This window comes from Erpetoichthys calabaricus, chromosome 16 (genome assembly GCF_900747795.2).
Source record: "Erpetoichthys calabaricus chromosome 16, fErpCal1.3, whole genome shotgun sequence".
In the NCBI taxonomy this organism is placed as follows: Eukaryota; Metazoa; Chordata; class Cladistia; order Polypteriformes; family Polypteridae; genus Erpetoichthys; species Erpetoichthys calabaricus.
In genome coordinates, this window is record NC_041409.2 from 13087353 (window position 1) to 13115029 (window position 27677).

The 27677-nt window shown below is 39.2% G+C and overlaps 1 protein-coding gene across 1 annotated transcript; it reads left to right on the forward strand.

Moving 5' to 3' along the window:
• ppp2r3c (protein phosphatase 2, regulatory subunit B'', gamma) lies at nt 1-27502 on the forward strand. Its single transcript, XM_028821789.2, has 13 exons — nt 1-199; nt 1278-1402; nt 1836-1940; nt 4157-4269; nt 6244-6341; nt 6565-6635; nt 7934-8066; nt 12895-12950; nt 18269-18344; nt 18471-18607; nt 22739-22876; nt 26970-27029; nt 27124-27502. The coding sequence occupies exons 1-13, from the start codon at nt 151-153 to the stop codon at nt 27343-27345; spliced, it is 1383 nt and encodes a 460-aa protein (XP_028677622.1). The 5' UTR covers nt 1-150; the 3' UTR covers nt 27346-27502.
• The last annotated feature ends 175 nt before the right edge of the window (nt 27503-27677 follow it).

The window sequence follows — 27677 nt, forward strand, 5'->3', positions numbered from 1 at the left end:
GTAGGCGTGACGTAAATGTCACGCCCATTAGTTAGATGACAGCCAATTGTCTTTCAGATCGGGGCTTTGGTAACAGAGAAGCGCCGGGGCGACATTATGGGAGGTTGAGAAATTCGTGAAAGCGTTGTGAAGCTTAGCTTTAAAAGGATCATGGACTGGAAAAAGAAACTGAAAAGTAGGATAGAGACTTCTGGAAAAGGTAATCGAGTAATTATTATAATTTTAGTAAAAAAGGCTGTAGTGAATACACTGCTCTGATTGGGACCTATAGCAGAAGAGGAGCAAGGGGTGGTATGCTTCATAACAGAACTGTAAAATATGTTATTTATTATTGCATTTTAGTTTATTTCACATTATATATATTTGTTACGACTGTCACAGATGTGTGTTTAGAGATGCTTTGTGAATCTTCCGCCTGCCATAGTTGTACTATATTTCAAAGCAATAACAGACGTTGAGCTCGTCATATATAAACCGAAATAGGAAAGTTTAGGAACTGTTTGGCGTTGTTTCAGGGTGTTTTGTAAATCCTGAAATCCTTATACATAACCCTGTGGATTGAAATTCACCCCTGGATCTGGTTATTCTGCCTGTGCCTCATAAGAAATGAATAACTCTTAGTCGTACAGATGATCTGGATTTTGACATTTCTTTTATCTGCTTATAGCATTAATAACTACCGCAGACAGAATAGCATGAACAGTGATATGATCCTTAGGAATTTTCTCGTATGTTCTCATCCATCAACCCATTTTTGTTTGCTTATGCAAGTAAGGGTTTAAGGGAGCCATTACCTACCATACTTGTAACATGAGGAGCCACACCTATACTCATACACACATTAGTTCGATGTAGACTTAATTTTTGACATTATAAGAACATGTGAAATTCACACAGCAGAACTCGGGCCAGGATCTGAAGTTTAGCTCAAAACATTTTATTGTAGCCGGAACCTGAATGTAATATGACAGGTTATACATGGAGACCTTCATCAGAAAGGGAGACAATTTTTGAATTGGGAGAAAAGAGTACTCCCACAAGGAAAATGCATGGACATTGTAAAAAAAAAAAAATGCCATACTGTCCATTCATCTCCTAAATTCGGTATATGTTTGTGGGGAAAGAGCCCATCAGGGAGAACTGGACACAAGGTAGGAATCACATAACGTGGTGGCTATGCATCACAGGGCAAGAAGCACATTATTTATTTTATAAATTTAAAATCCCATGTTGAAAGTAATAAAAATAGTTTTGTGTGCTGCTGTTATATTTTCCAGGTGAAAAAATGGATCCTGAAAAGAATGATGAAGAAATGGAATTATTTACTAAATATTACACAGAATGGAAAGGTGGAGGGAAAGATAAGCATTCCTATAAAGTTATACCCAAATTTTATTACAGAGTAAGTAATTTAGTTAAGTATAGTTTGAGAATCATATTTCTGTTTCTTGCTTATTCATTGTCTTTTGTAAAAAGACTCTGAACACTTTTTTCTTTGTTGTTTAGAGAATTACATCTTATTAAAATTTGTTTTATCTTGTATCTGTTATATTGTTATTTGTTTGTTGGAGTAGTTTGCCATTGTACTGTTTTGCGTTTTGAAAATAAACATTTATATATAAAAACGTACTTTTTTTCCTCACACTCATTCATTGGGTATTTTTCCAGTTACAGAATTATTCTTGTTAATAATTATGAATAAGTTGCTGGTGTAATTTTGTTTGGTCATCTATATATGTTTTTTTACTCCATGTAAATGCGATGTTAGATATTTAAGTTTTTGTGATTTTATGCTAAAAATATTTAATGTCTTAACCTGTATTTTTTGTTTTAAGCTGCCAACAGAGGAAGAATATTTGCTACAGAAATTACGAGAAGAAACAAGAGCAGTTTCTTTACAACGGAAGAGCAGAGAGCTTTTGGATAACGAAGAGTTGCAGGCAAAGCATTACTATTTAAAATTATTTTTTGTTAGTGAAATGACATTTCCCACAGCAGCTGGTGATATTAACTTTCCTTCTCCCTGCATTTGACAGGGATGTTTCTTGTAATCATTTGCCACAATAATGGAAACATGTGCCCTGATCATAAAAGATGTAATTCAGACAGTTCACAGTGAGATCATTTATCATTTTCCCATCATTAAAAACATTTTGTTTGAATTTTTGTATATGTATGTATGTGCGTAGCCCAGTTCTTCTGTGCACTTTTTCCAGCACTGCTTTGTCTTTTTTTGTAGTCTGGAGATCAAAACTGTACACAGTACACCAGATGAGGTCTAACCAGTACATTTGAGCATAACCTCTTTGTGCTATTTAACCTAGTATTCTGTTAGCCTTCTTAACGGCTTCTGAACACTGTCTGGACATTGATAGTGTTGAATCCACTATGATTCCTAAGTCTTTCTCATAAGGTGTACTTTTGAGTTTCAGACCTCCCATTGTGTATTCAAGCCTAACATTTTTACTTGCTACACTTCCATCCAATTTCATCTGCCATAAATCTGCCCAAGCCTGTATGTTGTCCAAGTCCCACTGTGATGACTCAGTGGATTTCAGAATATCTGCCAATCCACCTAGCTTGGTATCGCCTGCAAACTTAACCAGCCTTTTACCTATTCAAATCATTTATCATATATTAAAAATAGCAGCAGCCCTAGCACTGACCCCTGCGGAACACCACTCTTAATGTCCGCCAATATTGATATGGTTTCTCGCACTATAACCCTCTTCTTCCTTTGTCTGAGCCAGTTTTGCATTCATCTACCCACAACGCCTTGAACTCCCACTTGTTTTAGTTTGATGCCCAACCTCTCATGTGGTACCTTTTGAATCCAGTGAAACTATCAATTAGTCAGAATATGTGAGTGAATATCCAGTTTGGCTTTTTGGGTTCTTTGGTAGGATCAAGAAAAAAAGAGGAATGAATGTTGGTCACTGTCACTGGTTACTTTTACATGATTTTGCCTGTTACTGGTTTCATGTTTATACTTATTTGGCTTCTGGAAAGTCCTCCATTTTGGTATTACTGTGATGCATTATCCTGATTGTTGTATAATATACTACAATGTTCTATTCATCTGTATGCAAGTCATGCCAAGAACTCTCAGTCCCTGCTACTGATCAGTATCTTCATAACAAAATATGCCAGTCATGGATTAAAACCAGGATGGCATAACTTGGGTGGTACACTGTGTAGATTTTAATCACACACATAAACACCACTTACTATTCAGGCCAGAAAGTCCCACATTATTATTCTAATGAGACCGCAAGACTTTCCCTTCGATATCATTAGGAGACATTTTGCAAACATTCTGTAGATAAAAAGTTTTTCGTTGCCACTCTTGCATAAAGGTCCTTGACTTGGAATGCTTTTTAGCTGATCCATGATCAACAACTTTAATGGCATCTACTCAGTTCTGTAACCTATTCTGTGCTAGATCTGGTCTTCCACTAGCTTCTCTTAGAAGAGCCTTCTAAGTTTAGAAGGATGGCTAAATCTAAGTAGTGTTGTTAATTTTGTATTTTTTTCAGTTATATTACTTAGGTGGCACTGAGCAGCAAGGGATATTCAGTGTCTTGGAAATGTGTTTTGTAGTGTATACTCCGACTTGGATCTCTGGCTTACTTAGGATGATTTTGTGTGAAATTTAAGTTTATTTGTTTTACACTGCTCTTATGGTGAAAGATCATATAGAGATACAGTGTTTATTTTTCCTCTCATATAGCATCTGAGCTACTAATTTCACACAGTTTGAGCCCATTAACAGTTTATTTGACATGTTGAGGTAAAATATTTTGGCAGATTAAAGGCTGCAGTTATTGGGGGTGGGTGGGTGCATGAATAATATTTTTTATGTGATGTTTTCTGGTTTTTATTTTGTGAAAATTGTTACTTAAAGCTTTGTAAATCATTAAGCACAAAATCTTAATTGAATCAATCAGAAAATGATAACAGATGACAACAGTGTATCAAAATAGTATTGAGGGTTAAATATGTTTTCAAGGAACTGTGTATGCTTACTCTAGAGTAGTTGTAATTACTTTGAAATTATTAAAATTATTGTTTATGCTGTATTTTGAAATACAATAATGCAATATATATTAACTCCGTAAATATGATTTTCTAATAATTGATATTTTCTTTTATTTAGAATTTGTGGTTCCTTCTGGATAAACACCAGACACCACCTATGACTGGAGAAGAAGCCATGATTAACTATAGTAATTTCTTAATAGTTGGTGAAAAATCAGAACCTAAAATTAAGTAAGTAAATATAGTATTGGTTTCTGCTGTGGTAACAACTGTTAATGGTACAGTAACTTCAACTTGCAAGCCAAACCACCTCTAAAGTCTTACCCATTATAATGTAACGTATAAATGGTATATTAATTACCACTTTGATTTAGAAATCTGCCTATATCACTATAAAGTTCACCTGTTCACCATAAAATTCACTTGAAAAAATTCCTAAACCCTAACCTAAAACCTGTGTTATGTCCAGATTTTTTTTTTTTTCAGTTCACACCAGTCTGCTATTTCATGATGTCATTTATTTTGTTTGTTTTTTTGTGATAGTCTAAATCTATAGTGCTTGCCATCGCATGTCTGATCTGGGATAATGTAGATTTAGAGTCATTTAGCAACACTGGACACAATCTGGCAGTGGCTGGCCTTTTAAACCAGAGCTTTAAACCGTTTCCTGTAAAGTCCCAGGGTGTTGTACCGTGTTAGCCATTATGAATGTAGAGAAAAGCCAAGCAAAATGACACCTTTTATTGGCTAACTAAAAAGATTACAATATGCAAGCTTTCGCCTGAAGAAGGGGCCTGAGTTGCCTTGAAAGCTTGCATATTGTAATCTTTTTAGTTAGCCAATAAAAGGTGTCATGTTGCTTGGCTTTTCTCTGCAAAGTCCCTGAATTTATATCTGAGATCAGGTACAGTATGCCTTGCAAAACACCAGGTCCTGCCAGTTCAGTGTTCCCCTGTATCATCTGTAACTGTTGACCTCTACAATGTAAAATGTGTAGCTACTTGTACAAGCCTGTGGGCAAACAGCTGTTTTCTGTCGTGAGCAGCACCCTGTCAAATCCTTGGAGGGTTTTCCAAAAGCCACCTAATATACACAGAGAGATGGATTTAAAGTGGTTGTCGTGGTATTGGCTTATGCCCTTAGTATCATGACACTTGTGTTTTTCTGGTACATCTCCTCCACAGTCACTGGGTTTTCCATTAATTAGTATTGGTTTCTTCTTATTTATACTGTACTCCCAGTCAGATTCTTCATATTTCCCATGCCAACTTTTGCCCCTGGAACCCTATATTTCTTACTGTTGAGTGCATTGTTCAGCCAACATTCTATACAGTTATTGATGAATATTTTATTTTTCATGTACTTTATGTGGTGTTTGGTATTTGATACACTGTATTAATCCCTTGGGTGAAATTGTCTTTTCGCATGACCTTTGCAGGCCAGAGGGCAGGGTTAGCCATTGTACTGTGTATATACATGTTATAATATCCTACATAAAAGCATTGACAGGGAAAGCTGTTTTTCTTTTTGTTTTTTTTTAAGTATCAAAGTAGTGTAAACCTAGTGAGAGTTTCTTGCTGCAACAATCATTCCAGCATCACAGTACCTTTGGCTACATTTCACCCAACAATGTCAAAAATATGGCCAGAGAAGGCAACTCAAAATATAACCCATTTTCTTTCAGATTGATGCTAAGTCTCTGCAGAGAAAGTACTTATGGTTTACATTGTCGGTGTGTAAAAATGGAATTAAGCAATAATCCCTACTTTCTCTTTCTGAGGCCTTGTAGAAATATTGTTTTGCAAAGAACAGTGATTTGTTTATATATACTGTATATATGTAATGTACAATATTGAGGTGTGTCATGGTGGAGTTGTAGGTGTGGCTTCCAGTCAACTGTAGTTCAAACCAAAAAAAAAGAAAATCCCAAAACCTTCTTTATTGTAATTGTGCCATATTAACATTGTTAGCAATGACATGTACTAGGTTGAAAATTAAAGTTATTATTTATTTAAAGATTTGGACAACTCAGTGTTGTGCCTATGACCAAAGCCATCTATGTCTGTCATATTAGTTATAATCAACAATAAAGTTAAGCATAAGCTAGTTTTTTAAATCACAAATACCTATTTTATGACATTTTTCAAAATCTTGATATATCCTTTCTGATAACAAGTAAAATGTCTCATCTTTTAATCTCAACAGGCATTTCTTTAAAGCCAAGGTTTTTGCAAAACTTTTAAATGGCGATCCATATGGAAGAATATCATTAATACAGTTCTTTAATTACGTCATGCGAAAAGGTTTGTTATACTCAATCTTTACTGTAATGTAATTAAATACTGTGCAGAATTTTGGATTTTTTTTGTTGCCAAGTTCTTGACTAAAGCTTTATAATAAATATAAAGTTTAAAGTTGCCAGGCTACATGGTGAGGCATCCTTCAGAATAAATTAAAAACCTGTCCACTTTAATTTGAAGTAATAGTTTCTAATGCTGTGTGTATCTCTTTTTAATTTATTACCAGTATGGCTTCACCAAACAAGGATTGGCCTCAGTCTTTATGATTTTGCCGGCCATGGTTACTTCAGGGAATCCGTGAGTACATTAATTTAGTGATACAGCAGAGAGTTTTTGCCTATGTATGAGAATTGATTCCAAATCCATCCACACTCTCTAAAGATCCTACACATTCCCACCATACACCTGCATTTTAGAATTACATTAATCATCATTCCTGTAATTATCATTACTACCTGGTTATAGAAAAGTAAAGATGATAGTATACATTTTGCAATTAATTAAAGACCTTGCAAACTATAACAGCAGATTCAAGCATGAGTAAAGAACTAACCTTGAGCAGGTTCAATTCCATTGCAGTGCACAGTGCAGAATTCTACACACAACACCCCATAATGACAACGTGAAAAAAGTTTACTTGAGCTTTTTGCAAATTTATTAAAAATAAAAAAACTGAGAAATCCCATGTACATAAGTATTCACAGCCTTTGCTCAATACTTTGTCGATGCACCTTTGGCAGCAATTGCAGCCTCAAGTCTTTTTGAATATGATGCCACAAGCTTGGCACACCTATCCTTGGCCAATTTCGCCCATTCCTCTTTGCAGCACCTCTCAAGCTCCATCAGGTTGGATGGGAAGCGTCGGTGCACAGCCATTTTAAGATCTCTCCAGAGATGTTCAATCGGATTCAAGTCTGGGCTCTGGCTGAGCCACTCAAGGACATTCACAGAGTTGTCCTGAAGCCACTCCTTTGATATCTTGGCTGTGTGCTTAGGGTTGTTGTCCTACTGAAAGATGAACCGTCGCCCCAGTCTGAGGTCAAGAGTGCTCTGGAGCAGGTTTTCATCCAGGATGTCTCTGTACATTGCTGCAGTCATCTTTCCCTTTATCCTGACTAGTTTCCCAGTTCCTGCCACTGAAAAACATCTCCACAGCATGATGCTGCCACCACCATGTGCTTTTTCAATTTTTTTATTTTTAATAAATTTGCAAAAACCTCAAGTAAACTTTTTTCACGTTGTCATTATGGGGTGTTGTGTGTAGAATTCTGAGGAAAAAAATGAATTTAATCCATTTTGGAATAAGGCTGTAACATAACAAAATGTGGAAAAAGTGATGCGCTGTGCATACTTTCCGGATGCACTATATTTCTTTGATAAGAACCAGTTGCAGGATAAGTGCATAATAATTAAGTGTTATGTGTCATAACTTCAGAAACGCATCCCACTCAGTCCAACTATTATCAAACCTGCTTATTTCAGTTCTATGTCATAGGACTGTAACACTTTTGATAGTAATATTTGAATACAAACAACTTCTCATTTTTATTTTCTAAAAATGGTAATATGATTTAATATATTTTTTTTTTATTTAGGACCTTGAGAATTATATACTGGAGTTAATCCCTACTTTGCCACAACTGGGGGGCTTGGAGAAATCTTTCTACTCTTTTTATGTTTGTACGGCTGTTCGTAAATTCTTCTTTTTTTTGGATCCTCTTCGTACAGGTCAGTATGAATGTTCTAATTTTTTAATTTTTTTTTTCAAAGCACACTCTTTAGTGATGAGCTCAGAGTGCTGTTTATCCATTCATCCATTTTCCAACCTGCTCAATCCGAACACAGGGTCACGGGGGTCTACTGGAGCCAATCCCAGCCAACACAGGGCGCAAGGCAGGAACCAATCCCAGGTAGGGCGCCAACCCACCGCAGGACACACACACACACTAGGGACAATTTAGAATTGCCAATCCACCTAGCCTGCATGTCTTTGGACTGTGGGAGGAAACCCACGCAGACACGAGGAGAACATGCAAATTCCACGCAGGGAGGACCCGGGAAGCGAACCTGGGTCACCTAACTGCGAGGCAGCAACGCTACCACTACACCACCGTGCTGCCCGAGTGCTGTTTAAATATAGCTAATAATATGGTATTACAGTTAGGTCCATAAATATTTGGACAGAGACAACTTTTTTCTGATTTTGGTTCTGTACGTTACCACAATGAATTTGAAATGAAACAACTCAGATGCAGTTGAAATGCAGACTTTCAGCTTTAATTCAGTGGAGTGAAGACAACGACTGCATACAAATGTGAGGCAACTAAAGCATTTTTTTAGCACAATCCCTTCATTTCAGGGGCCCAAAAGTAATTGGACAATTGACTCAAAGGCTATTTCATGGGCAGTTGTGGGCAAGTCCGTCGTTATGTCATATCAATTAAGCAGATAAAAGGCCTGGAGTTGATTTGAGGTGTGGTGCTTGCATGTGGAAGATTTTGCTGTGAACAGACAACATGCAGTCAAAGGAGCTCTCCATGCAGGTGAAAGAAGCCATCCTTAAGCTGCGAAAACAGAAAAAACCCATCTGAGAAATTGTTACAATATTACGAGTGGCAAAAGCTACAGTTTGGTACATCCTGAGAAAGAAAGCCAGCACTGGTGAACTCAGCAACACAAAAAGACTTGGACGTCCACGGAAGACAACAGTGGTGGATGATCGCAGAATCATTTCCATGGTGAAGAGAAACCCCTTCACAACAGCCAACCAAGTGAACAACACTCTCTAGGGGGTAGGCGTATCGATATCCAAGTCTAACATAAAGAGAAGACTGCATGAAAGTAAATACAGAGGGTGCACTGCAAGGTGCAAGCCACTCATAAGCCTCAAGAATAGAAAGGCTAGATTGGACTTTGCTGAAGAACATCTAAAAAAGCCAGCACAGTTCTGGAAAAACATTCTTTGGACAGATGAAACCAAGATCAACCTCTACCAGAATGATGGCAAGAAAAAAGCATGGAGAAGGCGTGGAACAGCTCATTATCCAAAGCATACCACATCATCTGTTAAACACGGTGGAGGCAGTGTGATGGCTTGGGCGTGCATGGCTGCCAGTGGCACTGGGACACTAGTGTTTATTGATGATGTGACACAGGACAGAAGCAGCCGAATGAATTCTGAGGTGTTCAGAGACATACTGTCTGCTTAAATCCAGCTAAATGCAGTCAAATTGATTCATGATACAGATGGACAATGACCCAAAACATACAGCCAAAGCAACCCAGGAGTTTATTAAAGCAAAGAAGTGGGAAACTCTTGAATGGCCAAGTCAGTCACCTGATCTTAACCCAATTGAGCAGGCATTTCACTTGTGGAAGACTAAACTTCAGAGAGAAAGGCCCACAAACAAACAGCAACTGAAAGCCGCTGCAGTAAAGGCCTGGCAGAGCGTTAAAAAGGAGGAAACCCAACATCTGGTGATGTCCATGAGTTCAGGACTTCAGGCTGTCATTGCCAGTAAAGAGTTTTCAACCAAGTATTAGAAATGAACATTTTATTTCCAGTTATTTAATTTGTCCAGTTACTTTTGAGCCCCTGAAATGAAGGGATTGTGTTCAAAAAATGCTTTAGTTGCCTCACATTTTTATGCAATCGTTTTGTTCACCCCACTGAATTAAAGCTGAAAGTCTGCACTTCAACTGCATCTGAGATGTTTCATTTCAAATTCATTGTGGTAATGTACAGAACCAAAATTAGAAAAAGTTGTCTCTGTCCAAATATTTATGGACCTAAATGTATGTTTGAGCAGTGGTTTTCCCAGGTTCAGAGCAGTTTGCAAATCCACATCTATATTGCAACTGTTTATATATTTTTACAATGACATGCTTAAGGTCAAAACAGTGAGTTACATGTGGAAATGGAACCGATTTAAAGTCTACTGGCTTTGGTTTTATTCTCAGTACTGCAGTCTTCGTTCAAAAGGTGTGTTAATTTAAATGATGTCTGTAAGCTGGCTGGAGTGAGTGTGCGTATGGTCTGTGCTGGACTATATCCTGTCAGGAACTATGTAATGTATTGCTCCCAGTGGTGCGGAGATAGGGTCGAGCTCCTTCCCACCCATTTCCATTTCACTATATTTCTTGATAGTTTGTTTTCCCAGATTTTGACAACCCTTTCTGTAATGAAGTGCTTCTTGGATACCATTACAATTTCCCCTTAATTTCCATTTACTTTTGAGTAAATAAAGTCTGCATTAAAATTCTATGCTTACACATGACCTTTTCTGCTTAAGAATAAAGATGTTTCTGTCTTTTAACCTATTAGAATATGACATACCCTTTACTATTATGCCCTGCCTTCAAAGAGACAGGTGAAAATTTTCAGAGAAGAACTGGGAGATCTTTGTAAAAGCAAAACAAAGCAAATAAAAATAGCAACCAAAACCTAGAAGACAGGCAAGAATCAAAGTCAAAAATGAGGCAAGAAGTCAAAACTCAGAAAGGCACGAAGAGACGAATAGCAGTTGGAACTTATTTTTATGAAATTGTATCCACAGATTGGATAAAGAAATGAGTCTCCTAGTTGAATTTTTAATCCCATTGCACCGATAAACCGGAGGTCGTGACCTCATAGGCCATGCCCCTCGAAAAACGGGATGTGATCAGAACAACAGAGCCAATAACAACATAGAGCACATATCATTTTTAAATAAAAGCAAGCAAAACCCCAAAAATTTAACCTGATCATGACACCCTGGATGTAGACTTGGTTGCTCATCGCTGCTCAGGCTCTGGTGCTGCTTTTTTCTTTTTTTCTTCTTCTTTTTTGTAGCATGGTGTCCAGACCTACACATAGTCAACTCATATTAGCATTATGTGGTCTGAGCTTAACATCCTATAAAAGATGTAATGTAAATTACTGCAAGACAAGTGTAGTTGACAGCAGAAGAGGAAAAGACTCCAGTCACAACAAAATTCTATTCTACACTGCTGCTTGGAAGTTGTACATTTTTTAGGAAGGGATGAACTTAAGGTCTGTCTGACAATTCTAAGATTCCATTGCAAGTGTAAGAGACAAAATTAAATTTAAACAGCAACAATATCAAGTGTTCAGAACATTATGTGATTTGCTTTGTGTACCAGCTAACTTGTTAACATAAAAATCTCAAACTTTCATAATCCAAATTGGGGCCATGAGAGGGTTAGAGCCTGTCCTGTACACTATCAGGCAGGCACTAATACATTGCAGTACATCCACACTCAAACTCGGCCAAGGCTAGTTTTGTATGTCTCCAAATGAAAACTTAAACAGACACTGGGAAAATGTGAAAATTCCATGTGTACATTGCCTATATTTGGAATTAAAGCCTAGGATACTGCACCTGTGAGACAGCAACATGAACTATTTGTGCTGCACACCTCATTTATTAACTCTGGCATTTCAGCAATACTGCGCAAATAGTTTCCAATAAAAATAGGAAATACAAACTTGATCTTACATATGTGTATTTTTGTAAAATTCTGGCTTGAAGAAAGCATTTTAGTAAAAACTGGAATTTGTATCAGATAACTGTTTCATAGTATTTTTCTCCCTGAGAAAGTAACTTCTGCAAGGCTGTCAAAACATTTGATTAATATGTTTGATTGTCCAATATGATCTGTCAGTGTGTGTCCCAGTATGATTTTTTTTTTTTGTAATTTGTTAGCATTTAATGTTATAATGCTAATTTTCATAATGAGAGGCCCAGTGGCTCTGTTGGTAGAGCTGCTTCCTTATGGATCCTCCCAGTAAATTTTCTTTGTGGAGTTTACACATTTTTTTTCCTTTTGAATACATGGGGTTTCCTCCCACATCGCCATACACGAGCTGGCTAGTTTGTTTGGTGATTCTAAATTGTCCCCTGTGATTGTGGGGCCTTTAATGGACTGGCGCCCTGTCCAGAGCTGTTTCCTGCTTTGCACCCAGTGCTTCTAGGATAGGCTGGGATAGGTCCCTATCCATCCATCCATCCATTTTCCAACCCGCTGAATCCGAACACAGGGTCACGGGGGGTCTGCTGGAGCCAATCCCAGCCAACACAGGGCACAAGGCAGGAACCAGTCCCGGGCAGGGCACACAAACACACCCACACACCAAGCATACACTAGGGCCAATTTAGAATCGCCAATCCACCTAACCAGCATGTCTTTGGACTGTGGGAGGAAACCTGAGCGCCCGGAGGAAACCCACGCAGACACGGGGAGAACATGCAAACTCCACGCAGGGAGGACCCGGGAAGCGAACCCGGGTTCCCGGGTCTCACAACTGCGAGGCAGCAGCGCTACCCACTGCGCCACCGTGCCGCCCAGGTCCCTATATTGGAGTAATTTATTTCAAGAATGTTAAGTTTTGTAGTCTTCAGAATTTGATTTACTCTTTAATGAGTTATTGTTATTTGTTACAAATATGTTACAGTTTTGTTTACCTAAATATATAATGAAATCAATACTGTGTGTTCCTAGACACTAAGCTGAAGATGAATTAATATTTGTCTTGTTCTTTGTGTATCTTTCATAGGCAAAATCAAAATCCAGGATATTTTAGCATGCAGTTACCTGGATGACTTGTTAGAGGTAAACATTTTTTTGTGCTGTATCATCCATGATGTCACTTTATAGAAGATTAAAAAGTTAAGATACTGCTGTGATAATATAGTCTTAATAATAAAAGGTTAGGCACACCTGTAAGTCAAATGGAATAACAAATGCAGCCTGCAACTAGTGGTATATCTAATCAGAACCATAGAGTGGTTTCCATGTTCTGTCACAGCAACACTAGACAAAGTCCAGAGTATAACATTTTAAAAGATAAATTTCTTTATTATGAAAAAAAGGATGCCTAGACTGAAATATATGACAAAGTTGGTGAAAGAGGTGAACAAATTGGATGTGGTTCAAAAGTACCAGGCCCAACTGTAATGGTGTCAGAAATGCTGAAGGAAGTAGAAGATCCTAAAGTTGAATGGTTGACAGGCCTGAATTCTTGAAGACGGAAAAAGATGTGTGCTTATTCTGGTATACAAAGGAAAGGATGATCTATTGAAGTGTAGGTCATTTTGAGTGATTAGAGTTTTGAAACTTGTTATGACGGCGGTTAAGAGAATACTAGAGAAAACAATCGGGGATCAAGTGAAGATTTAAAAAAAAATTAAATTTGCATTCATGCATGAGAAGGGTAAAAGTATTGGAAAAGTATCCGATGAAGGCAAAAACACTGCATTATGTATTTGTTGATATGGAGATGGTACAGGGTGAGGCAGAAAGGACGAACGTTTTTTTTACAAAATAACAAAATTGTTAATTTTTTCTTACAAAGAAATTTATTGAAAGATTTGAGTTCATATTGAAATAGCATTTGACAAAATCAAGTGTGGAAAACAACATCTCCCATGTGGTGTCCATTATCACTGATCCATGAACGCCTTCAGAAATGCAAGTTGGCCTCCACTCTTTTCAACATCGCTCTGTTGATTTGGGCGACTTCCACACAAATGGCTTCCTTCAGTTCCTCCAATGTATGGGGCTTATGCTCGTATACATGTTTCCTGAGGTGACCCCACAAGAAATAATCGCACATGGATAAGTCAGGGGACCGAGGAGGCCAATGAATGTCACCAAACCTGGAAATGAGGTGACCAGGGAAGAGAGGGCGAATAACATCCATTGATGCTCTAGCTGTGTGGGCTGTCGCCCCATCCTGTTGAAACCACACACGCCGGATGGGAATACGTTTTCGTCATAATTCAGGTAAAAATAAGTTGTTTATCATCTCGATATAGCGCTCCGAATGATTACTGAGGCCAAGTTTAGAAGAATGCTTCCGAGCAGATCGACTTGGACTGTGCAGCAGGGCTAGTCATACGCTTTCCACATTTTCGGGGGTACGTGCCGTTCTTGTAGCCCCTGGCAGTCTTTTGTTCATTAGTGTACCTCGTGTACGAAGTACTTTAACCCAACGCAGGATAGTGTTACGAGCGGGAACAGCTTTATTTCTGTGGATATTGAAATGTCAACGAAACTCACGCTGAACTGCAGTAATAGATTGGCTGTTCTTGACAAAACTATCATACGCAAAAACACGGTGTTCTATCGTCCACGGCTCCATGGCTTCAACTAAAAAGAAAATAAAAAAAATGCTAAGACTTCGTGAACCTAACGCCACCTACCACACATCTGTCACTCCACCTAGTGGTGAGTTCAAGCCATTTCAAAAGATGTCCGTCCTTTCTGCCTCACCCTGTACAGTATTTGACAGTCTGACACGAGAGGTGGTGACGTGGGCATTGTGAAGGATAGTTATTGATGAATGATGTCACTGTATGAGGAAGCATGAATGGTGGTGAAGACCATGGTTAAGGAGAGTTTTGAGGTGAACATTGGGATGAACCAAGGAACTGTTTTGAATCCTTTGCTTTTTGTGGTATTGGTGGAGGCGGTGACTAGAGAAGTGATTAAAGAATTGCCATGAGAGCTCTTGTATGTTAATGATCTTGTTGTAATGGCAAAAAGTGAACTGTAGTTAAAGGAGAAGATATGGAAATGGAAAGCTAGTTTGGATGCAAAAGGTCTCAAGACAAATACAGGAAAGACCAAACTGATATTTAAATTGAAGAGGCAGTAGGCTTTGAAGAGTTGGGTGCATGGTTGAGTGTGTAGCAGAGGTATTGGTAGAAACTCAATCCAATTCATAGGGTCATAGAAGAGGGAATATAAAAAGTAGTGGTGTGAAGGGTACTCTACAGGCACCAAGCATAACTTATGAGAGAGGGAGGCAGAATGTTGATAGCATGAGTGGAAGGTTTGGTATTAGTAATGGAGCCATTTTGGAGAAAGCAGAAAAGTTCTGTTACTATGGTAACATGTTGACTTTAAACCAAGGTGCAGATACAACAGTGATAGGCAGGGTGAAAGAATTCTAGGAGCCATCCCAGATTCTGATTTTTAAAGGAGTGTCTCTGGAATTGAATGGAAACGTTTATGAAAGCTGTGTGAGAAGCTGTATGGTCTGTGGGAATGAGAAATGTGCAATGAAAGCAGAACATAAAGCACAGCCAGGAAGTACAAGGTGAGAATGATCAGGTGGATTTGGAGAGTGCTACCACAAGTGATGCCCAGGACTATGGAGAAAAAAGATCTAGGGGGCTATTGGCCAATCTAGATAAACCCAGAAAATGACTTAAACCAGTAATGATCATGACGACAACGATGATGATGATTGAACAAATTATTAGTATTTAGTCCTTTAGGGTTATTTATCTAAGACTGAAACGTTTCATTCTGTGTACAGTGGTGTGAAAAACTATTTGCCCCCTTCCTGATTTCTTATTCTTTTGCATGTTTGTCACACAAAATGTTTCTGATCATCAAACACATTTAACCATTAGTCAAATATAACACAAGTAAACACAAAATGCAGTTTTTAAATGATGGTTTTTATTATTTAGGGAGAAAAAAAATCCAAACCTACATGGCCATGTGTGAAAAAGTAATTGCCCCCTTGTTAAAAAATAACCTAACTGTGGTGTATCACACCTGAGTTCAATTTCCGTAGCCACCCGCAGGCCTGATTACTGCCACACCTGTTTCAATCAAGAAATCACTTAAATAGGAGCTGCCTGACACAGAGAAGTAGACCAAAAGCACCTCAAAAGCTAGACATCATGCCAAGATCCAAAGAAATTCAGGAACAAATGAGAACAGAAGTAATTGAGATCTATCAGTCTGGTAAAGGTTATAAAGCCATTTCTAAAGCTTTGGGACTCCAGCGAACCACAGTGAGAGCCATTATCCACAAATGGCAAAAACATGGAACAGTGGTGAACCTTCCCAGGAGTGGCCGGCCGACCAAAATTACCCCAAGAGCGCAGAGACGACTCATCCGAGAGGTCACAAAAGACCCCAGGACAACGTCTAAAGAACTGCAGGCCTCACTTGCCTCAATTAAGGTCAGTGTTCACGACTCCACCATAAGAAAGAGACTGGGCAAAAACGGCCTGCATGGCAGATTTCCAAGACGCAAACCACTGTTAAGCAAAAAGAACATTAGGGCTCGTCTCAATTTTGCTAAGAAACATCTCAATGATTGCCAAGACTTTTGGGAAAATACCTTGTGGACTGATGAGACAAAAGTTGAACTTTTTGGAAGGCAAATGTCCCGTTACATCTGGCGTAAAAGGAACACAGCATTTCAGAAAAAGAACATCATACCAACAGTAAAATATGGTGGTGGTAGTGTGATGGTCTGGGGTTGTTTTGCTGCTTCAGGACCTGAAAGGCTTGCTGTGATAGATGGAACCATGAATTCTACTGTCTACCAAAAAATCCTGAAGGAGAATGTCCGGCCATCTGTTCGTCAACTCAAGCTGAAGCGATCTTGGGTGCTGCAACAGGACAATGACCCAAAACACACCAGCAAATCCACCTCTGAATGGCTGAAGAAAAACAAAATGAAGACTTTGGAGTGGCCTAGTCAAAGTCCTGACCTGAATCCAATTGAGATGCTATGGCATGACCTTAAAAAGGCGGTTCATGCTAGAAAACCCTCAAATAAAGCTGAATTACAACAATTTTGCAAAGATGAGTGGGCCAAAATTCCTCCAGAGCGCTGTAAAAGACTCATTGCAAGTTATCGCAAACGCTTGATTGCAGTTATTGCTGCTAAGGGTGGCCCAACCAGTTATTAGGTTCAGGGGGGCAATTACTTTTTCACACAGGGCCATGTAGGTTTGGATTTTTTTTCTCCCTAAATAATAAACACCATCATTGAAAAACTGCATTTTGTGTTTACTTGTGTTATATTTGACTAATGGTTAAATGTGTTTGATGATCAGAAACATTTTGTGTGACAAACATGCAAAAGAATAAGAAATCAGGAAGGGGGCAAATAGTTTTTCACACCACTGTATACTGTACTTCAACTCTAGGTTGGCATTCATGATCACACCATCCTACGTACAACATGCAAACATAACTAATAAACACAAGGGAATTGTATGTCTTAGGCAGCTGTTTTTATTTGGCCGGAATTGCCGTCTAATTTTTTTGGAACTGGGAATACACATTTGGGAAATAGACTCTTATTCATTCCATGGACAACAAATACGTGAAAATCTGTAGCTCCCGCAATTATCATTTGGTGTTGTTAATTGACCTTGTTGAGAAGTTTACTTACCTTGGTAGTGACATTCATGTCTCTGGTGACTCTTCCTGTGAAGTCAGTAGATGAATTGGAAGAGCATGGGGGGTCATGAGGTCGCTGGAAAGGGGTGTGTGGCGCTCCTGATATCTATGCAGAGGGACGAAGGTCCAAGTCTTTAGAGTCCTGGAGCTTCCTGTCTTACTATATTGTTGTGAGACATGGACGCTATCCAGTGACCTGAGACAAAGACTGGACTCCTTTGGTACTGTGTCTCTCCGGAAAATCCTTGGGTACCGTTGGTTTGACTTTGTGTCGAATGAGCGGTTGCTCACGGAGTCCCAAATGAGGCACATTACCTGCATTGTTAGGGAGTGTCAGTTACGGCGCTACGGCCATGTGGCGCATTTCCCCGAGGGTGATCCGGCTCATAAGATCCTCATTGTTGGGGACCCGAGTGGCTGGACCAGGCCAAGGGGTCGCCCACGTAACAGCTGGCTGCTGCAGATAGATGGTCATTTCCAGAGGGTAGGACTGGACCACGTGTCTGCCTGGGGGGTTGCCAACCGGGATCCTGAGGTGTTTCGATGTGTAGTGGGTGCGGCAACACACTGTACCAGTGCATGCTCCCCAACTTGACTTGACTTGTTAATTGAAATATTTCTAGCAATATACTGTAAAAGTGTGTGTTTGACTTGTTTACTTTTATTGTATTATGTTTTAAATACTTTAGTAACACAATGTTTATTTCTTGTAGCTAAGAGATGAAGAGCTTTCCAAAGAAAGTCAAGAATCCAACTGGTTTTCAGCTCCATCTGCCCTGCGTGTTTATGGTATTGCATATACACATCACTTAAACAAATATGATGTAATATGGATGGATACCTCTTTTAATATATGAATAATCATTTTTGACTCTACTGAAATTTTGAGTTATTATGCTTGTGTCAATTTTGTAGGGCAGTATTTAAATCTGGACAAAGACCACAACGGGATGCTGAGCAAAGAAGAGTTGTCACGCTTTGGTACAGGGACCTTGACAAATGTTTTTCTTGACCGTGTCTTTCAAGAGTGCCTCACATATGATGGAGAAATGGTAACTTGATATCATTGGATTCATTGTATTGTGTTATGAATTCAGTTTGCCTTTTAACATTCATGGACCTTAAAGTTGTTTCCATAGAAAAATACAGTTGTACTTTGGTAGTTGTGCTGGAATTGAAGGATTATTTTTTCTTCCGCCATTTTGCATAAACTTTGTTAATTTAGTACAAAAGTAGTATCGTGGTACTATGTAGGTGTGCCTAACCTTTTACATCCGGTCAACTTAATTTAATCACCATGAGTATATAAAGTGTTTAGGTTGGGCACTTTTCTCTTTGTAAAAACAGCACCCATCCCAGTGTTGCAGTTGTCCACATGCACTTTCTTAAAGTAAAAGTTTATAGGGTCACTATTGTCATGTGTACACAGTACTTGCATGAGATGACAACATGGAACATGTCACATCACCACTCTCCGCTGCTGTGGTCAGGGAGTACCGCAGTACTAACTTACCTTAAACCTTCTGTATTCATCTTGGACAGACTACGGTAATATAAAGTTATGAGTAATACTATTTCTCATACTTTATTACATTTGGTCATTGTTTTCAGTGTATTTTAATATTTTTTTTAATGTCCATAATTAAAAAATGTCCTACTAATTTAGGGCTGTCAAACAATTACTGTATATACTCACGCATAAGTTCTCCCGCAGATAAGTCGGGACATGATTTTACCGTATAATTTCTGGTATTTTATAATGTTGGTCGTATAAGTCAAATGTAGAAAACTCACGCTATTGGTCCAACAGAGTATGATATGCTAAATCCCACCTGAGACAGTAACCATTGGAGCGCACAGCCTTTTTTTTTTCCTATGTGGGTGCGGCAATGCCCTCTATCAGCGTGAGCTCCTAACCCCTCTCTCTCCATTGTGCCTACATAGCCACACGGTAATACCCAAACTATTCCGGAGCAACGTTTGCACTGATTTGTGTTTTTTGTATCTCACACCCTCATACACCTGTATCGTAAGAGCATCCCTTATTTACAATGGAGCGTTTGATCAGAAGAATATATGAAGCTGGTTTTAAATTAAACGTCGTTGAAGTAGCGAAAGAATTTGGCAACTGCTGTGTTGCAACAAAATTTAATGTGTTTGAGAAACTGATGTGAGATTGGAGGAGGCAAGAAGATATAAAAAAAAAAAAAACTAAGTGTCGCATTTTTGAACGAGCGTATATGTCGGGTCTCATTTTATGAACGATTTTTCGGGTTTCAAGACCAGACTTATACGTGAGTATATACAGTATATTTGTTAATTGTGTAATTTCATTCAATTAATTTCATGCTTAACCGAATTGGTTTTAGTTGTTGCTGTGAATGTCACTGCCTTACAGCTCCTTAGCTGCTCAAATGGACTTGTGGCCTTCATATAAATGATCACAATGTGACACAGTTGTCTCACACGACACTAAGAATTGTTAGAACTGTCTATCTGAATGACGTCTTTCAGACCTTTTCTTCAATTATTTGTAAACGTCTACCATCTGATGCAGTCCATTTTTCAATTCTCTTTAGATCAGGGGTCTCCAACATGTCGCTCGCCCCCTTTCCAAGTAGCTCGCCAAAGGGTTAATGAATCCTACATAAATTTGAAAACTTGATTAGTCAAATTAGGGTGTGGGCGATCTTTCCAAAAAATCATATCACGGTCCTTTTAACACAAGATCATGATCCACAATCTGAATTGCAATCTATCTTTTCAATGTGGCATACACTTAAGAGAATATCCGGACTCAAACTCATCAAGACCTAAGTAACCCTTTATTTTAAATATCAAACAAAGTTGAATTCAGTTGTTCTCTCATTCGCTAGCTAAGCAGAGTTAAGGAACACCCCCCGAAGCTGGCAATTGAGTGAGGAAGGCGCCCCTCCCCTCGGCCCATTGCGTGGATCTCTGATTCACGTTAATAAATCAGTACTGCAAGTGAACTACGATACATAGCGAAATGAGAGAAGTCACAAAATCAACTGGAATGTTCAAGCAAATTGTAGGAAAAAAAACGATCTAACTCCGTTAAGTAGTTCTCTCGTGAAAAGCGGACAGACATACAGACATTGATTTTTATATATTATTAGACAAAGAGCCTGTTTTGACAACGTAAGATGAAACGGGCACGAGTGGAACAGTAGTAAGTATAAGCACCACAAACCTGATATAGGTGTATTGAATGAATGCGTAATTAGGCCTCGAGCTGTAGTCGAAATCGCCTTTCAGGCCTCTGGAGCTTTAATCGAAGTCGCCTTTCTCTTTCAATTTTTGCAGCCGTAAATCCGCCGCCTGCCGCGATGTCGGTCTCGTAAGGTGTTTCGGGCAGCTGCGCAGAAGGCGACTGTGCATTCGGCTTCAGACAGACGTGAGTGAGTGAGTAGACTGGCAAATTATATATAAGATATATTAGTAAACCTTCAAAATAATGTGCAGTTAAAGTCTCAACAGCATTCTCAGCATTTCTGGAGCTTAGTAGAGCCTGATCACTATAAGAATCTTCACCAAGCAGCTCTGAAAATGCCTTCTTTGTTTGGGTCTCCATACCTCTGTGAGTCTGACATGAATGTCATGAAATCAAAGTTCAGAACAAGACTGACAGACGAACATTGAAATGACTCCATAAGAGTGAACCTCAGTGGCTCCACTCCACCACACACCTGTCTCTCTTGTTGACTCCATGCAGTGCCAGTCATCTGACTAATTAAAACACACATCACACATGCGACTGGACCTGTGAATAAAGTGACACAGTGACATGGGACAAAATGACAAATGAATAAGTCCTATCTGTGGATTTGGAATTGCGTTGTTTAGTTTAGACAGCATTCATGTTTTAATTCAATAGTGTGAGATACACTAGAACATGCACACAGACATACAAAATGCACTTGCAGGTGAACTAAATATTTTTTGTGACATTTTAATGCAAAATGTGAGTTGTGGACACCAACATTTTGTAAATCTTCAGGCAAAATGAGGTTATTCAGTTTGTTTGGGTTGAAATAAGCTATGAGAATAAACGTTAGAAAACATGAGTAGCTCTCAGCCATTTTCATTTTGTAAAAGTAACTCTCGGGGTCGGGGAAGAAGGTTGGAGACCCCTGCCTTAGATTTTGTTTCACTCATAGACATGGATCCAATTGTACATGTATTGATTTTAGTCTGACGTGGATTTTTCTTATTAACATATTTCATATTTGTTTTTAACAGAAGAATGTTTTGTCCTTATTAGCAAGCTAAAGAAATTTTACTACTGTGCTACTCAATTTAATCAGAGCTAAGATGACATACATCAACATTTTTGTCTTGAAACCATCAGGGAGAGCCTTAAATTGAAAGCAGTGATAATAAACTATGTCTTTCTTAGCCATTGTTAATGGACTGGTCTACGTGGCAAGGCAAGTGGGACAACACATGTGCTAAATGTGATTAAGAATGCGTTATAGTTTTGAAACTAATTTGAATGCATTAACGCTGTAATTTTGACTGCTCTACTAACCTGCCATACATAAGTGCATGAAATAAGACGGAACCTTCAGGACCCTTAGATTAGTTCAAATGAGTTAAGACAAAATTCTTATCCAACTGTTGTAGTTTTCTTGATTTGCCTTCTTGCAGGCATTTCATTCATAATGGGAATCTAAGTATCAGATTTTATATTTCACAACCGTCAAGTTACAGAAATACCCTCATTTAATTAATTACCACAAATACTTGGTTAACCAATAAGGGGCAAGATAAAAGAAGCCAGGTCTGCAGCTTCTGCTATGCCGCTGGGCCTGGTGCATTGCCCCATGGGAAGTCATCTGTAGAACTTCAGACCACTTCAACTGGCAGCTCTTACTCCAGAACAGCAATGGCTCTACCACATTGGTTTAACTATTCCAACAATCATGTGAGGTGAGGCTTTCAGAAAAGTGAATTCACCATACTATACTATATACCCTTGGCTGTGCTTTACGATTAGTTAGAGAAAGAAGTAAAATGTCAGTATCTGTCATTCTACAACAGTCACTCAAGAAAATGTTTTTTATGCTTCGTGGAAGGAAGTTTTTTTTTCCCCCCAGAAAGTCTTCTTTCAATAAATCAGCATAGTGACAGTTGATCATTTTGACGCTTGTCTTTTTCAGGATTATAAAACGTATTTGGATTTTGTGCTGGCCTTGGAGAACAGAAAAGAGCCAGCAGCACTCCAATACATTTTTAAGCTGTTAGACATTGAAAATAAGGGTTACCTGAATGTCTTCTCACTCAACTACTTTTTCAGGGTAAGTGATCGGCGTCCCTGGTTTGTGCAAGTACAAGTAGATAGATTTAAAAAGACCCCAACCATTTTTTATATTCAGTGATTAGAAGTAATGAATTGACATTACTAATTACATTGAATTGGAGACTTCAATGTCATAAACATAGAAAAATTCTATTTGTTGCTTTGTAAATAGTTATCTTTCAAAAGCTATCAGTGAAGTACTCAAGGAAATAAATCAACTGTGCAGTGTCTGCCGAGCAGCTTTTACGTTTCCAACTGCTGCATTAGTCGTGATCACTCTTGGCCAACTCTTTCAATTCACTGTTAAGAAGAAATTAAAGTACAAAGCTGTAACATTTTCTTTAGGCTGTGTTTGGACATTTACAAATGTATACCAGATATTTCTTGTTGAACTGCATGTGTATACGTACACTCGCGCAGAATACATAAAAGGAAAAACAAGACATTCAATCCATATGTTAACCCTCCACCTATGAGGATTTTCAAAAAATTGCCAACAGTCGTTTTATCCAAATTACTCCACTGACCATGTGAGTTTTAGAATAAATTAAATAAATGAGTTTTAGTTTTAGAACCATGTAACTTTATAATCCAAATTACAAATGGAAAATTGTATATGAAGCACTGTACCATCTGATGATTCTCTCCAGGCCAGGCTGTTCCATGGAGCCATTTGAATGTGTGGCGGCCTCACATGAATGGCTGAATGAGAATAAACAGTCATTGTCTCCAGTCCCTGCGGTGGGTTGGCACCCTGCCCAGGATGGGTTCCCTGCCTTGTGCCCTGTGTTGGCTGGGATTGGCTCCGGCAGACCCCCGTGACCCTGTTTTCGTATTCAGCGGGTTGGAAAATGGATGGATGGATGGATGTCTCCAGTACTCCTGCCATGCACCGATTACAAGTGATATTAATTTTTCTGTAACTTAGGTTGCATCTCACTTTGATTCAGTGCTAAAGATGTAAAAATCATAAAATCTAACCATGGAGACCTAGATGAGGTGGAGACAGAATCTATCCCTAACTTGACTTTGTGTGCGCCCCGCAGTATCGCATCAGTACTAACATTTTGACTTTGTTATCAATACCAGTACTTGGACTTCAGTAACGCTACCAGAACAGTTCAGAATCGAGTAACAGGGAGAGCGTACCTCTCTTGCCTGCCGCACTCTATAAATTGATATGATGATCGTCTCTTTCTGGATGATTCCGTGCCCAAAGAGTGGTTTGGGCCCCTTGGTGATTCAACCTAAATTTAAGACCTGAATTAAAATCAAACCATGGATGTGCTTAGAATAGAATGCCTTTTATTGTCACTCCACAGATGTACAGCGAAATGTTAGTGTGTCCCCTAAATAGTACTTACAATATGATAAAAACAGAATCTATAACAGATTCAACATATGCTCTGCATTTTAAACTACACACATACATTACAATAAACTGCGAAAACCAATAAACATTGAAGGTGGGAAATATAGAAGTGACATTACATTTAATTTAGATTGTAACTTCTCGAAGCGTACAATAAAAGTCCTACGCGTAGAGTTGTTCCATCCCCGTATGCGATAAGCAGCAGTTATCTCGGTGTCTGATTTAAAGTCCTCTCCAGTTATTTTGGAGAATAGATTCAGCTACGAATTTCTCCAATTCATTCTCTAACCCGCTATATCCTAACTACAGGGTCACGGGGGGGTCTGCTGGAGCCAATCCCAGCCAACACAGGGAACAAGGCAGGGCGCCAGCCCACCACAGGGCACACACCCACACACTAGATAGATAGATGGATGGATACTTTATTAATCCATTAATCCACTAGGGATTTGTTTCTTTTTTGTTTAATCAGCAACTGGTGTTTTAGTACTGAATTACTAAAAGGTACATTTTACTTCTGTCTTCCATGCAGTTGTATTTTTCATTTGTTATGATTTTTAAATGTGATCATTCAGTTTTGTTCCTCTCATTAATTTAGATAATAAACCTTTACCTGGGCGGCACAGTGGTAGCGCTGCTGCCTCGCAGTAAGGAGACCTGGGTTCACTTCCTGGGTCCTCCCTGCGTGGAGTTTGCATGTTCTCCCCGTGTCTGTGTGGGTTTCCTCCCACAGTCCAAAGACATGCAGGTTAGGTGCATTGGCGATTCTAAATTGGCCCTAGTGTGTGCTTGGTGTGTGTTTGTGTGTGTTCTGCGGTGGGTTGGCACCCTGCCCGGGATTGGTTCCTGCCTTGCACCCTGTGTTGGCTGGGATTGGCTCCAGCAGCTGTGACCCTGTGTTCGGATTCAGCGGGATGGATGGATAATCCACTATGGACAATTTAGGATCGCCAATGCACCTGACCTGCATGTCTTTGGACTGTGGGAGGAAACTGGCATAGACACGGGGAGAACATGCAAACTCTATGCAGGGAGGACCCAGGAAGCGAACCCGGGTCTCCTAACTGCGAGGCAGCAGCGCTACCACTGTGCCACCCTATGCAAAACAGACACTATAGTATTTTATTATATAGTAGATAATAAAGTACTTTGTCGAAAAAATAAAATTAGAAAACCTGTTAAGTCCCTTTAAACATATGTGACTGACAGACTATATAACCCCCAGTTTTTTTAGTATCGTTGTAGTGGTGCCATTGTTAGCAGTACTCCTTCGCAGCCTTAGAGTCTCACGTTCAGATCCCATTCTAGGCACAGTCTCTCGGTGTGAGTTTCATCCAACACCCGAAAGACACACAAGTGCACTGTGGGTACTGATGCCACCAAGGCAGGCTCTACCATAAACTGGTAGAGTAATCAGCTTCAGAATTAGAATGATCACTTTCTGTTAATGTCAGTTGTGGCGGGCGGCTGGGGGCAGTACCCAGCCGGGACCGCCTGGAAGGACCGGGAGAGAGACTACGCCTGGTATGGGGACCACGGGAACAGAGCATGGAAGCTCAATCCTATAGGGGCCCGTGGTCACCGCCAGGGGGCGCCCAGATTCCTATGAAGCCCTGGACGTCAGTACTTCCGCCACACCTGGAGGTTCTGGCGGAAGGAAAACCAGGGACACCCGGAGTGCTTCCAGGTGCTCGTGCGGCACTTCCGCCACACCATAAAAGGGGCATATAAAGGGAACATAAAAGGGGCCGCCGCCCTCCATTCGTGAGCCAGAGTCGGAAGGTGGAGGACGAAGCTAGACGGGAGGAGTGGTGGTGCCAGAAGATTTTGAGTTGAAGTGCTTTTGGGACTGTGTATTGCCTGTTGGGATCACGGGGAAGACGTGCCCTACAGGTGAAGAAAAATAAAAGTCTTTGTGTTCTTACACGTGCCTCCGAGTGAGTCTATACAGCATCTACTTTCACACAGCCTATTATTATTTACTGCTTTAGCCGTACCAACTTGACAGTATATGTCGGCGCAAAATGGATCAGTAGATGCATTTCAGAGTGGAAACACCAATCGTTTTTCTTAGCACTGTGTAGCATCTCCTTTTAAGGGGGTCTAGTAAAAGAAACCCATTGAATAGGAGCGTGAAAACTCTTCCCAAAGATTGCAGAGAAACAAAAGTGTTACTGTGGACTGTCCTTTTTCTAGCCTTTGGGCAGCTAGATTTCTGAAGAAGCCAGCCTTTGTGCTTCTCTAACTCTTTCTGAAAATGCTGAATAGTTTAAATGAACGGACTCAATGTGACTATGAACGTTGTCTTTGCAGTGCAGGTGGTGTTATTTAGTGTGTGGCTTTTCTTATTGATACTATTTAGCATAAGCAGTCCAGAAGTCTTTTATAGAATAACAATACATGAACTTCTAGCCTCTGGTGCAGCAGTAGCAGCTGGCTGTGTGAGTTAACGGTCACATTTCCTGACAAAAATAAATAAGTAGTAACTATCATAAACATTCCCCTTTTTGAATACATGCACCTGACAGGATTTTAATCAGTCTCTCAAAAAATAAGACGTTACTTTAATGGCCTCGACAGAAGACTGCAGAGTTTTTGGTTTACTATTGAACTGTAAAATAATGTCTCTACTGCTATGTAAAGATTAGTTTTACTCAATAAATCAGAGCATTTGACAAAGTACAAAATAACTTAAGTATTCATTTTCTTTCATGCACAGGCAATCCAGGAGGAAATCATCTTACATGGACAGGAGATGGTAAACTTTGAAGATGTGAAGGCAAGACACTTATTTTTCTAATCTAATTTTAACATTAAAACTTAGTCTCTCAAAAGAAAAATAATTTTTTTTTTTCTTTGCTTTTTTACTTAAGGATGAAATATTTGACATGGTACGGCCCAAAGACCCTTACAAGATTACTCTTCAAGACTTGGTTAATAGTAACCAAGGAGACACGGTTGTCAGTATCCTCATAGATATTAATAGTTTTTGGGTCTATGAAAATCGAGAATCACAATCGCCAAGCGATGACAGCAGTGCAGAATTGGGAGATGCTGGCCACGAGAGAGCATTTGCTGAAAACCCTCCCGAATAGAAGTCTTATTATTGCTTTTATTGTTTTTGGTAAGTTTTAAAATGCTACATTGGTTCTGTTAGCTTAACTTATTTGTAGTGTAACTACAACTATGCTTTATATTCCTATTTTGAATATAAAAACACATCTGTAAATAAAAAAGCTATATTTAAGTGTACTGCTGTGTATTGAAATCTACCAGGCATTCATTCATTCATTCTCACTGGAACAAAAAACCATAACGCTTAACATTTTGTAAGATTCAGATATATCCATCCATCCATCCATTATCCAACCCACTATATCCTAACTACAGGGTCACAGGGGTCTGCTGGAGCCAATCCTCAGATATA

What these genes read in the sequence shown, in the direction of transcription:
- ppp2r3c (XM_028821789.2), top strand. Translation starts at nt 151, where the DNA reads ATGGACTGGAAAAAGAAACTGAAAAGTAGGATAGAGACTTCTGGAAAA. An exon ending in ATCTGCCCTGCGTGTTTATG is followed by an intron (nt 18,345 to 18,470) that starts GTATTGCATATA and finishes TCAATTTTGTAG; the next exon opens with GGCAGTATTTAAATCTGGAC. An exon ending in CACTCAACTACTTTTTCAGG is followed by an intron (nt 22,877 to 26,969) that starts GTAAGTGATCGG and finishes TTTCATGCACAG; the next exon opens with GCAATCCAGGAGGAAATCAT.